This window comes from Artemia sp. Qi Xiang Cuo, chromosome 19 (assembly GCF_049724085.1).
Source record: "Artemia sp. Qi Xiang Cuo chromosome 19, ASM4972408v1, whole genome shotgun sequence".
NCBI lineage: Eukaryota > Metazoa > Arthropoda > Branchiopoda > Anostraca > Artemiidae > Artemia > Artemia sp. Qi Xiang Cuo.
Genome location: NC_142812.1, coordinates 19,195,049 through 19,208,390, shown reverse-complemented (window position 1 = coordinate 19,208,390; position 13,342 = coordinate 19,195,049). Strand labels below are relative to the sequence as shown.

Below are 13,342 nucleotides of genomic sequence, written 5' to 3'. Positions count from 1 at the left end.
ATGGCTATCTCAAAATTTTGATTGGATGTGTTTGGGGGGAATGATAGGAGCGGGGGGGGGGGTCTAGAAGCCCTCCAATCACTCTCGACTGTTAAAACGGGCACTAGCCCTTTGAATTTCCAATCAAATTAGCCTCTTTTGAAGTTTCTACGACAACGCCTTCTACAAAAACCTTATAGTCCCCCCGGGAATAACCTAAAACCCATGCCCTGAGGGTGGTGGGGGAGTGTCCTCCTCACAAACATATTTTCTATCAGGAAATCAAACTACGCTGAACGAAACGGCTATCTCAAAATTTTGCTTGGATGTGTTTGGGGGAATGATGGGCGTGGGGGGGGGGGCTAGTTGCCTTTCATTAAAAACTTTATATGCCCCCACGGCATAAATAATAACCCTTGCCCTGAGGGCTGTGGGTGGAGGGGTTGTCACCCTTAAAGACCTAATTTACAAAACTTTCAACTACGTTGAATAAAATGGCTATCTAAAAATGTTGATTGTATGTGTTTGGGGAAAAGGTGGCCGTGAGAGGGGGGTTGGTTGCCCTCAAATCACTTTCAACAATTAAAAAGGGTAGGCTACTGGCCCTTTAAATTTCAAATCGAATGAGCCCTTTTTCAAGTTTCTACGACAAAGATTTCAATAAAAAGCCTTATATGCCCCCGGGCATAACTTAAAACCCTTGCCCTGAGGGCTGTGGGGGAGTATCATCCTCAAAAACATATTTTATACCTGGAAATCAACAACGTTAAACAAAATGACTATCTCAAAATTTTGATTGGAGGTGTTTGGGGGAATGCTGGGCGTGTGGGGGGGGGAGGCTAGTTGCCCTCCAATAACTTTCGACTATTAAAAAGGGCACTAGTCCTTTGAATTTCCGATTGAATGAGCTTGTTTTGAAGTTTATAAGACAACGCCTTCTTTAAAAACCTAATATGCCCCTAGGCCATAACTTAAAACCCTTGCCCTGAGGGTGCTGGGGGAGTGTACTCCTCAAAAACATATTTTCTATGTGGAAAACAATTACGCTGAACAAATTGGCTATCTCAAAATTTTGATTGGATGTGTTTGGGGAAATGAGGGGCGTGGGGCGGGGGGGATAGTTGCCCTCCAATCACTTTTGACTATTAAAAAGGGCTCTGGCCCTTCAAATTTCCAATTGAATGAGCCTTTTTTGAAGTTTCTACGACAACACCTTCAATAAAAACCTTATATGGCCCCAGGGCAAAACTTAAAACCCTTGCCCTGAGGGTTGTGGGGGAGGGTCCTCCTCAAAAACACATTTTCTATCTGGAAGTCAGTTACGCTGAAAAAAATGGCTATATCACAATTTTAATTGGATGTGTTTGGGGGAATTATGGGCGTGAGGGGGGGGGCTAGTTGTCCTCCAATCACTTTCGACTATTAAAAAGGGTACTAGCCCTTCGAATTTCCAATCAAATGAGCCTGTTTTGAAGTTTCTACGACAACGCCTTCTATAAAAACCTTATATACCAGCAGGGCATAACTTAAAACCCTTGCCCTGGGGGTTTTGGGGGAGTGTCTTCCTCAAAAAAATTTTTTCTATCTGGGAATCAACTACACTGAACAAAATGGCTATCTCAGAATTTTGATAGGATGTGTTTGAGGGAATGATGGGCGTGGGGGGGGGCTAGTTGCCCTCCAATCAATTTCGACTATTGAAAAGGGCACTAGTCTTTTGAAATTTCCAATCAAATGAGCCCGTTTTGAAGTTTCTACGATAACGCCTTGAATAAAAACCTTATATGCCCCAAGGGCATAACTTAAAACCCCTGCCCTGAGGGTTATGGGGGAGTGTCCTCCTCAAAAACATATTTTCTCTCTTAAAATCAACTACGCTGAACAAAATGGCTATCTCAAAATGTTGATTGGATGTGTTTGAGGGATTGATGGGCGTAAGGGGGGGCTAGTTGCCCTCCAATCACTCTCAACTATTAAAAAGGGCACTATCCCTTTGAATTTCCAATCAAATTAGCCCCTTTTGAAGTTTCTACGACAACGCCTTCGATAAAAAACCTTATATACCCCCAGGTCATAACTTAAAACCCTTGCCCTGAGGGTTGTGGGGGAGTGTCCTCGTCAAAAACATATATTCTATGTTGAAATCAACTTCGCTTAACAAAATGGCTGTCTCAAAATTTTGATTGAATGTGTTTGGGAGAATGATGGGCGTGGGGGGGGCTATTTTTCGTCCATCTCTTGTCGACTAAGACAAAAGGCACTAAAGATGATGGTTGAAACACAAACAAGCTTACTTTAACGTTTCTGTGACGACCTCTACCATATGAAGTCCCTAATTCCAACGGAAAAAAAATAATACATGGTACAGTGTGCCAACATTATTCTTATTATACCCCAGGGCATAGCTTAAAACCCTTGCCCCGAGGGTTGTGGAAGAGTGTCCTCCACAAAAACACATTTTCTATCTGGAAATCAACTACGCTGAAATTTTCGCTGAACGCTCTCAAAATTTTGATGGGATGGGTTCGGGGTAATGTTGGGCATGGGGGGGGGAGGGCTATTTGCCCTCCATTTACTATCGACTATTAAAAAAGATACTAGAACTCACGATTGCCAATCGAATTAGCCCCTTTTGAAGTTCCTACGACGATCCCTTCCACGTGAAGTGCCCTGCTCCAAAGAAAAAAAAATACATAGTACATTGTGTCAACATCGTTCTTATATGCCCTCAGGGCATAACTTAAAATCCTTGCCCCGAGGGTTGTGGAAGAGTGTCCTCCACAAAAACATATTTTCTATCTGGAAATCAACTACGCTGAAATTTTCGCTGAACGCTCTCAAAATTTTGATTGGAGGTGTTTGGGGGAATGTTGGGCGTGGGGGGTGGGGCTAGTTGCCCTCCAATCACTTTCGACTATTAAAAAGGGCACTAGCCACTCCATTTTCCAATCGAATGAGCCCTTTTAGAAGTTTCTACGACAACTCCTTCGATACAATGGGCCCGGCTTAAAAAAAAAACAAAAAAAAAAACACAAACACAGCGCTAGTGTGCTGACTATTATATAAAAATTTCTTTGTTTATTAATTCCAAGATGCAGTAAGGTTTAACAAGCTTGTCGCAGTACTGCTAGGGCATAAGACTATTCTTGAGAGTATTTACTCTACACCCTATAATGGGTACCAGTTTTGTTCTCCTTTGGGTAGATAAATTATGGCCTATTTTGAGTTAATCTAAGATCTAAGAATTGAATTAAATTCTGAATTGATTCTAAACAAGTTTCATAGTAGTTCGTAAAGACAAAAAAAAAAGAAATTATTTTTCTTTGATTAGTTGTTACACTTCTATTTTCTTCCTATTCTGGTCTAAATTCCAGGGAGGGGGGGGGGGCATGCCCATCCCCTGCGGGTGCCCATGCTATATAGCAGTTGCAAGCAAATTGTTAAAAAAGGAAATAAACATAAAACGTTTTTTTGTGTGTGTGCCATATAGCCATATAGCTGTGCCGTATAACAATAGCAAGCATATTGGTAAAAAGAGGAAACAAACAAAACATTTTATATAGTATCCCAAAAAATATGCGACAAGCTTTGAATTTTCTATTGTCAAAAATTTGCGTTTTGTGTGGAAAAATTTGAAACATTAACAATTTCTGTGAAACAGCTTTGGTGAACTTGGAATATTTTTTATCAGTCCAGAACAAAAGGAGTGATAGGACTTGAAGTATTTTCATCAGCCCACATTGGGGTGGATCCAGGATATTGTTTTAGAGGCACTTGAATCCGCAAGAGATCAAATGCTGCATAAATTACATGAATGGAGGGGCGAAGAATACCAATGAAGGAGCCCAAGTTTCTTTGGTTCCCACCCAAACATTAATTCTCTACTCACCTATTAGCCCATACCCAAAGGAGTTACCAGACATATTTTCAGTGATCGTAAAGCCCACCCTGCGAAACGCCAATTTTCAGCTGCATACACTTTAATTTATTTTTGACAGACCAGTGTTTATTAAATTACTATGACACTCAAAAACCGCAGGAAACTAATAAACTCAAGATAATAACAAGAAACGGTACTTAAGCAAACTCAATTTTAAAAAATTCTACAGCAGTCAAGCATATCAAGGAAAAATACAGTTGAATTACCTTACTATTATTACCGATACTATTACTTTTATATTATTATATATTATAATTACATATTATTACATGTAAAAATTAGCCCCCTCCCAGGAGTAAAAAAACTTCCTCTCCACAGAAAATCTCCCCCGGCAGTTCCCCCTTATATGTATATATATATATATATATATATATATATATATATATATATATATATATATATATATATATATATATATATATATATATATATATATATATATATATATATATATATATATATATATATATATATATATATATATATATATATATAGGGGGACCAAGTGGGCAAATACAAAAGGTGCGACAAAAACTGCCACCTTCAATTTTTCAAGAAATACAGATTTTCTTTTACCTTCATTTCTGCTTCCGGGGCCATTTCCATAACTTCGATTAATTGAGTGGTGACAAACTGGCTGTCTTCAAAACCAAATTCATCCTCATTACTCATAAGCACCTCACAAGACAAGGGTTTAAACTTCCAAAGTAAATAAAGATTTTGCAGGGAGAGAGGTATTTTCCAATGGCTTTCTACTGGTATACTGAAGGTAACAGGTTCTGAAAAGATTTAATTAAAGATATTTTAATTAAAGATTCCAAATGCAAATAACAAAGATTTTTAATAAGTTTTAATTTCTCACTCAAAACTGAAGGGCGTTTTTAATGACATTTTCTGAGTGAAAATGGGCAAGACATTGGGCAAGAATTAAACGAAACGGGCGAAAGACATTTTCGTAATTTTGCAAAAGAGTGAAAACAAGGTTATGAAATTATATTGTGTATTTTTAAATTATATTGTGAAATTTTATTATGAACTATTGTGAGAAAGTAAATGGGCAAGACAACTTAAGACACGGGCAAGAATGGAGCGAAGAGGGCACAAGACATTTTCATAATTTTGCAAAAGAGTGAAAGTAAGGATATGAAATTACATCGTGAATTCTAAAATTACACTATGAATCACAATGGGTAAGTGGATGGGCAAGACAAATCAAGACACGGAAAAAAAAGTTGAATGAAAATAGGCGGAAGACATTTTCATAATTTTTCACAAGAGTGAACACAACTTTGTGAAATTACAATATGAAACTATATTATGAATCAAAAAGGGCAAGTGGATGGGCAAAACAACTGGAATTATCGGGAAAAAACTGAGGGAAAATAGACGCTAAACATTTTCATAGTTTTGCACAAGAGCGAAAGCAAGGTTGTGAAATTACCTTGTGAATTCTTAAATTACATTGTGAAATTACATTATGAACTAAAATGAGCAAGTAAATAAGCAAGAGAACTTAAGACACGGGAAAGAGTTGAGTGAAAAGGGCAAAATACATTTTCATAATTTTGAAACATAGTGAATCGCAATGGGCAAGTGAATGGGCAGACACTCAAGACATGAACAAGAATTGAGTGAAAATGGCTGCGGGACATTTTCATAATTTTGCACAACAGTGAAAACGAGGTTTTGAAATAAAATTTAGATTGAGAAATTAATTTATGAACTAAAATGACTTTAATGGGTAAGAAAAATAAAGACACGGGCAGGAGTTGAGTGAAAAAGGGCGAAAGAAATTTCATAATTTTACACAAGATTGAAAATAAGATTATGAATTTTCATTTGGACCATACTTTAATCATTTTTAAATAGCAAAAGAAAGAATGGTAAAAGTTGTCCCATTATAGGTATAGTTAGTTGCCATAGTATAGTTAATTATCACATAGTTAATGTATACCTTATTATTTGGCTGAAATTCTAAACTCTTAAGTAAAACATCATTGCAATGTAATAGCTAAACTAAAAATAATAATTAAACTTGAGGTTTTAAGTATATAAATGCGCATGCCCCGTGTATAACTAAGCCCTGTGTATATAAAAATTATGAACAGGTCTCGGACCGGTACTACTGATAATCAAGATTTTTCGAGAACATGCAAAGCTAGAAGTTGATCTAGTGAACTGACGCAGAAATGACAAAATGATTTGAAAAACGATCTGACCAATTTCGCTTGAGACGACTCACATGTCCCAACTCTTTTGGAAGCTAGAGATTTCTAATATAGTAGAAATATTAGCACTGCTCACCTGAGAAATAAAACAAAAAGAAAAATAGAAAAGGAGAAAAAGTTCAATTTGTGGCATAGTATGAATCCAAACTCTAGAAATTCATAAAGCACTCGAACGCTTTAGGCTTGAGGTGCGCGCCACTACCAAGCTCTCAGCATCCCCATTTCTTAAAAAGAATATAGAAAAGTTGCAACAAAGAAGAACAAGTGGACTGCAGGTCTGGGGTCAGTGGACTACAGGAAATGGCTTATCAAGAACATGTCTACAGCTTATAGCCAATATAATTGCTTACCCAAGAAAACAAGAAGATAGGATTCTAACCTCTAAGGTCATGTCAAAAAAATTATTTTGGTCGTCTTACCCCTTCCTCCCTGTAGGTGCCACATACCTAGGGGACATTCGAAGAAGCCAAAAATTTCACCAAAAGAGAGATATGACTTTTTTTTCAGCCAGCAAATACATGATCTATGGAATCAACTCTCAGATAACACCGGTATTGGCTCAATTAACCCGTAATTGGCAACTTCGATTACAAACCTGACAAAGATAGGTCAAGAGTTCTTGTACTCTTGGTGCAACATGGCAATAGGAAACAGCAGAAAACCAGCGGAGTTTTTAATGGGAGCACAGAAGTCATTAAGATGCTTTAGAAAGAATTAAATATTTATATTCATTCCAAACTGCCCTTTAAAGTAACCATTAAAAGCCCTTAAGACCCTTAGGAGGACACTAATTCGTGTCGGGAAAGTCAGAAAGTAAATATTTACGTTCATTCCAAACTGCCCTTTGAAGTAATTAGTTAAAAAAAACTTTCCAAAAAATAAGTTTTTCAAAGAAGAGTAAAGGCCATTTTAAACTTAAGCTCAGGAGATACAAATCAAGTTTTTATGGCCTGGGGGGGGGTTCTTACTATACGATTAGGATTGAATTTGAAAAACGGATCTAAAAACTTTCAATTTAAATGGAATGAGGCTTTTTTCAAAGTATGTACGATTACCTCTTTGATAAAAACTTTATATATGAACAATAGACAGCTTGCATAACTTGTGGACAGTGATTGACAACAATGAATGGATTGAAAAAATAGCTCCAATAAGGGGGTTTAGACGATTTCACTTGCTGACACAAAGGGATCACGACTGTTTGGAATTGACCTTAATAGGAATTTGTGTGTCAAAACAATTTTGCATCTATCACAAAGTATGTATTTTAACCTTATAATTGGATAATTATAATAGATTTCCTATGTGTTCTTCCCATACAAAACCCCCTTCCCATAAGTTATAAACCCCCCTTAATAAGTTATGCCCCCAGGGCAGAAATTACACAACCGGCCTCCGGGTCCTGCTGGGCTGTGTTGATACTGGAGTTTTTTGTTATCTAATCTGTGTACTATTTTTAACGAAATGTCTCCCTCAAAATTTTTATCTAATATATAAAGGGCGTAAAGGAGGGGGGGGGGCTAGTTGCCCTTCAATCTCTTTTGACTCTTAAAAAGTGAACAAGAACTTTCAATTTACAATCAAATGAGCCCTCTCTAAAGTTTATACGAGCATCCCTTCCATATGAAATACTATGAAGGGTTGGAAGAATCCTTAAATTCCATCCCTTGCCCTAATGGCTTTCGGGGAGTTGTCATCCTCAAAGAACTAATTTCCAGAACTTAAAACTGTTTAATAAAATGGCAGTCTTAAAATTTTGATTGGATGTGTTTGGGGAAAAGGTGGGCGTGAGAGGGGGATTAGTTGCCCTCAAATCACTTACAACTATTAAAAAGAGCACTAGCCCTCGGAATTTCCAATCGAATGAGCCTTTTTTGAAGTTTCTACGACAACGCCTTCTATAAAAACCTTATAAGCCCCCAGAGCATAACTTAAAACCCTTGCCCTGAGGGTTGTGGGGGAATGTTCTCCTCAAAAACATATTTTCAATCTGGAAATCAACTATGCGGAACAAAAATGGCTATCTCAAAATTTTGATTGGATGTTTTTAGGGGAAAGATGGACGTAGAGGGGAGGCTAGTTGCACACCAATCAATTTTGACTATTAAAAAGGGCACTATCCCTTTAAATTTCCAATCGAATGAGCCTTTTTTGAATTGTCTAAGACAACGCCTTCTATAAAAACCTTATATTCCCCCAGGGCATAACTTAAAACCCTTGCCCTGAGAGTTGTACGACGGGGTCTACGACGACCCCTTCCATATGAAGTGCCTCTGGCAAAAAAAAATAAAAACAAATAATAATAAATAATAAAACATTGGAGCCGTATGGCCTTTACTATAGGCAACGCTAGCGTTGCCTTTGACCATTGACCCTTAAGAGCCTTAGGGGCACACTAATTCGTGTCGGGAAAGTCAGAAAGTAAATATTTACATTCATTCCAAACTGTCCTAAATGTTACACTTTGGAGTGCAAAGAAAACAAACAATAAAACCGTCACACTAGGCTAGGCATACACAATAATTCACACAACTGCATAGAAAAACTGTGATTCAGATCAAGCCAATAACGAAAAGTACCGACCGTTCTGATGCGACGAGACATGGGTCAGCTATCACATATACATGGGTAATCATTTGATTAAAAGCCCAAATTGGAATTCCCCCCCAAAAAACTCCGTATACTTGTTAAAAATATATTTTTGCTTAGCTTTTTCCTAAATAGCCTCCAAAAATACACGAAAAAAGGGGGCGTAATTTTTACTATGGGGCAGAGAAGGGGACTGCCCCCTCCAGACCTCAGTTTACCCCCCAGATCTCAATATAACGTCCCAAGTTTTCCACGAGAAAGTTTTAATATTTTCATTCATTTATTTTGGAATCAAGATAAAGGCAAAAAAAAAATATAAACCACAAAAATAACTATACATCAATATTAAAATCCTTACATCTGTAAAAATGACTTAAATAAATCCATATGGTTTTCTATGAAATAAACATGAAAATGTTCGACTTTTTTAAACCCTGCCTGAGCTATCTTTTTTTCTATATTCCCTCAGGACCAGTGACAGAAGCAGAAAAATGGCAAATACATTGAAACAGGCAGGTCTTATACCAGGTCCTACAACAAACATGTAGGCTACAACTGAAATCCTAATTTCTACAACTGAACTGAAATCCTACTTTCTACAACTGAAATCCTAATTTCTACAACTGAACTGAAATCCTACTTTTTACAACTGAAATCCTAATTTCTACAACTGAACTGAAATCCTAGCTACAACTGAAACCCTAATTGAAATCTTCTAATTTTTTTTTAGCTTTTTGTGAGGGTGGGGGTGTGCGCTTCAAGTATTTTATTTTTACTTTTTGTAGGCATGGCCCATGTGAGCTTAAAGTATTTAGTATATATCAATCATGTGAGCGACATTTTTGCGTAATTATGTGAGTTAGTTTTACGGTACTATGCGCTTTGTTATGTTTGTTTTTGTTTTCAATTTGTTATGTTTTTTCATTGTTATTGTTATGTACCACGTTTTGTTATGTGTGTTATTATTATGTGCCATTTTCTTGCCATGGTTCAAAGCGGTTTTTGTTGCAATATCTATCTATTCTTCCTTGTGCTCTGTTACCTACGCCCTTTTTGTAAAGTATATTAGGCTTGTTTTAGTTTTTTCACACAGTCATGACAGATATCCAAAATAACTGGCTTCTACTATGACCTCAACATATACTTCATGAAACACTAAATGCAACCCGTAGCACCGTTATGTATCACAGCACCCTTTCAATGTTATGACTAAGATATACCCCCCCCCCCCAGCTCTCCTCAGCCTAAATCCCTGTCTTCCTTCAGCAGTAAAATTCTTATCCAATAAAATCAAAAGTTACAGAAGTATATAGTTGTGCACCAGCTACCAAGGTGAAAGGCACCCAAGTGCGCATCCAGGATTTTTGTTTGAGGAGGGGGAGGGGCTAAAAAACCATAAGACACATCAAATTTTTTTATTTGCAATTTTTGTTACGCCTTTAGGACTTGGACAAACATTTCGGAAGGGGGGTGAATTTAACAGCTTCTTTATTTTTAGTGTCTCCCTTTACCTTAGAGTTGTTAACTGGGAAGCAATATGATGGTTGAGTTTCCTAGAGACAGGAATATGATAAGCTGATAAAAGAAGAAAGATATTTTTGTCTCCAATATTTTTGTTTTCTATTTCCGCAACGTAGAAATAGAAAATTCTAGAGAAATAGAAATAGAATTAGAGTTTTTACGTAGCCCTGCACTTTTAGTAGCATTTGCAATTTTTAAGTGCTATTACACTCTCGAAGTCATATACTTCTGAATTCGCAACTCTTGTTGTTTCTATATCTGGAAAAGCTTGGAGATAATCTATCTCTTGTAAAAACTCGGCCCTTTTTTGTATTTTTATTATAGCCTTTACCGACATCACTTGCTTTTTTTAAGGAAAATGTGCTTACACAAACACAAGCTTTGCCTCCAATAAGGAAAATTGTCTTTACAGTTTTGTAGCTGAAAGAAATATTCTGACTAACGTTTTCAGTTCCTTAACCTGCCTTTTACTTTTTTTCTCCTGTTAATTTTTAGTAATTGCAAAAAGAAAATTTGAAAAGAATTTGGAGTTGGCTTGTCGTTTCTCCCAATTCCTATCAAAAATTTTTAGTAGGTCTCATATACTTGAAAGTAGCAATGGCCACCCCCAGAAAAAATTTCCCCAGTGGGGGACAAGTATCTTTAATAATTTTATTTTACAGGATATTGATGGCAGTATTTATCATTTGCCCCTTCTGATACCTTTTTAAAATGTTTTCTTGGTTCCCAGGGAAACGCTCTTTTTATACGTTCCTGCCATCCATGTGCTGGCGGCGGCGGGATATCGCAAAACTGAAGACTCCGATGTCGATTCGGCGCAGGCGATGCTGATCTCCGTTTTGAGATCCTTCAACCAGGAAGTGCAGGGAAAGGTTGAGGGCCAGCCACCCTGTGCTTTTACACATCCTTCCTGCTTACCTTCCCCATATTTATCCAGGTTTCCATTTAGAGCTGGAACAACTCTGGCCGTCCTTACAGAGTCACGCCACTAACTCCTGTCCCAAACCAAATAGCCGGCCACGCCAGGAATCAAACCCGTGCCACTCAGATAAAGGATTCCCAATCCAGAACGCCAACCACTTAGCTAGAACGACAGGAGGATCTAAGGTATAAGATAAGATTTCCCAGTTAAGGAGGGGGTAGAATGGAGAGGTGCATCGTCCTCGGTTTTTTCCATTGCCTCACGAGTGCTATTGAACCATAAAACATGTAGAACAAACATGTACTCTGATGAGTAGAACCAACTGTGTTAAAGAGGTGCAATGGTCATTACCTTGGCAAGTACAAACAGGTTTATTTGAATTATTTGTTTTCTCAGTAAGTAGTCTTGCCTTTGGCTTAAAAAGAGATACATTCTTCCCTCTAGCTTGGCAAATAACTGTTTCTTCTAGTTTCAACCATCTAGAACAAAAAGTAAAGAAATAAGTCATTAGTTTGTGCAAATTCTATAATTTGCTATAAGAAAATAGCCTTGCAAAATTTAAGTGAATTGTCTAAAAAAAAAGTCATACCAGCTGCAGAATAAAGTATGAAGAAGAAAAAAATCATATTGGGTTATTATAACGATAAATAAAAGTTCCAATAGGGATAAAATCCTTTTAATAGACAGTGATGATGATAACAGTGATAGAAATTCACAAAATTACCAGATATTTCGGTCACATATACAGCGACCGTCATCAGAAGTAAACCTGTTTTTCTACTGATAACGGTCACTGCATATGTGACCGAAATATCTAGTATTTTTCGGTAATTTCTATCACTGTTATAAAAAAAACTGTCTATTAAAAGGATTTTATCCCTATTTGAACTTTTATTTATCGTCATGGAAAGGCAGTGTGGTCTCCGAAATTATCTGGGTTATTATAAGAAAATTATATTCGTCAATAAAGACAAATATTAAAGGCAGGGATGGATGAAGTGAGAGTCGAGTGAACAGAAAAAAAATGAGAGGGCAGAGGCATAGCTAGAATTTTCAGCAGCCGGGAATAATGTCTGTCCCTTACTACCACAACATAAATGAACAAAATAAAGCCTCAGTTTGGCACCCCCTCAGAGGCTACGCCCATTATCTCCCTAGTTACGCCACTGTGAGATAGAGGGGGGGAGAGAAAAGGGGAGACGAGAGAGGGAAAGAGAAAGAGAGGGAGGGAGGGAGAAATAGAGAGAGAGAGAGAAGATTCACAATTTGTAACTCTGATTCATTCTAGATGAAATACATTCAGAATATTTCAAGCCCCTTGTAACTCTCTGAGCTTCTAACTGAACGTCGTCTTATAATTGTAATTAATTAAAAAACTTTTTCCAAATAATAGGTTTTTCAAAGAAAAGTAAAGAGCTCCATTAAACAAAAAATGAGCAAAAATATTATCAAATAATCTACCAAGCGTGAAACTCCCACAAATCAGCATCGATAAATAAATTTAACCCAACACGAACAGAAATTACAATAAATAACCGAGTCAAACTCAAAACGAGCAGAAATTAACCTAATTTGGGCGCAAAACCCATATGTCTTCCCAAGGCCAGAACAAAATTTGCACTTTACTGAAAAAAATATAAATGTTTTTACTTTTATAACCTAAATAAATCAAATGATATTAACATTTTGATTACTAAATATCAGTATATGTATATTAAACTGACAATGCACATTCATTCTTATTTTTTCAGTAAAGTGCAAATTTTGTTAGCAGGGCTGTGAGGGCTGTGGGGGAGTATCCTCCTCAAAAATATATTTTCTATCTGGAAATCAACTACGCTGAACAAAATGGCTATCTCAAAATTTTGATTGGATGTGTTTGTGGGAATGATGGGCGTGGGGGGGGGGAAGCTGCTCTTCAGTAACTTTTGACTATTAAAAAGGGCACTAGCCCTTTGAATTTCCAATCGAATGAGCCTTTTTTGAAGTTTCTACGACAACGCCATCTACAAAAACCTTATATTCCCCCAGGGCATAACTTTAAACCCTTGCCCTGAAGGTTGTGGGGGATTATCCTGCTCAAAAACATATTTTCTATCTGAAAATCAACTACGCTGAACAACATGGCTATCTCAAAATTGTGATCGGATGTGTTTGGGGGAA

At 37.1% G+C, this 13,342-nt stretch overlaps 1 protein-coding gene across 1 annotated transcript in view; it reads right to left on the bottom strand.

Moving 5' to 3' along the window:
- l(3)76BDm (trafficking protein particle complex subunit 8 homolog l(3)76BDm) overlaps positions 1-13,342 on the bottom strand; it is a 183,895-nt gene that overhangs the window by 53,686 nt on the left and 116,867 nt on the right. The window contains exons 14-15 of the mRNA XM_089104758.1: positions 11,531-11,658; positions 4,496-4,698 (exon numbers count right to left, since the gene is read on the bottom strand). Coding sequence (XP_088960884.1) covers positions 4,496-4,698; positions 11,531-11,658 — 331 coding nt within the window. The remainder of the gene's footprint in view (positions 1-4,495; positions 4,699-11,530; positions 11,659-13,342) is intronic.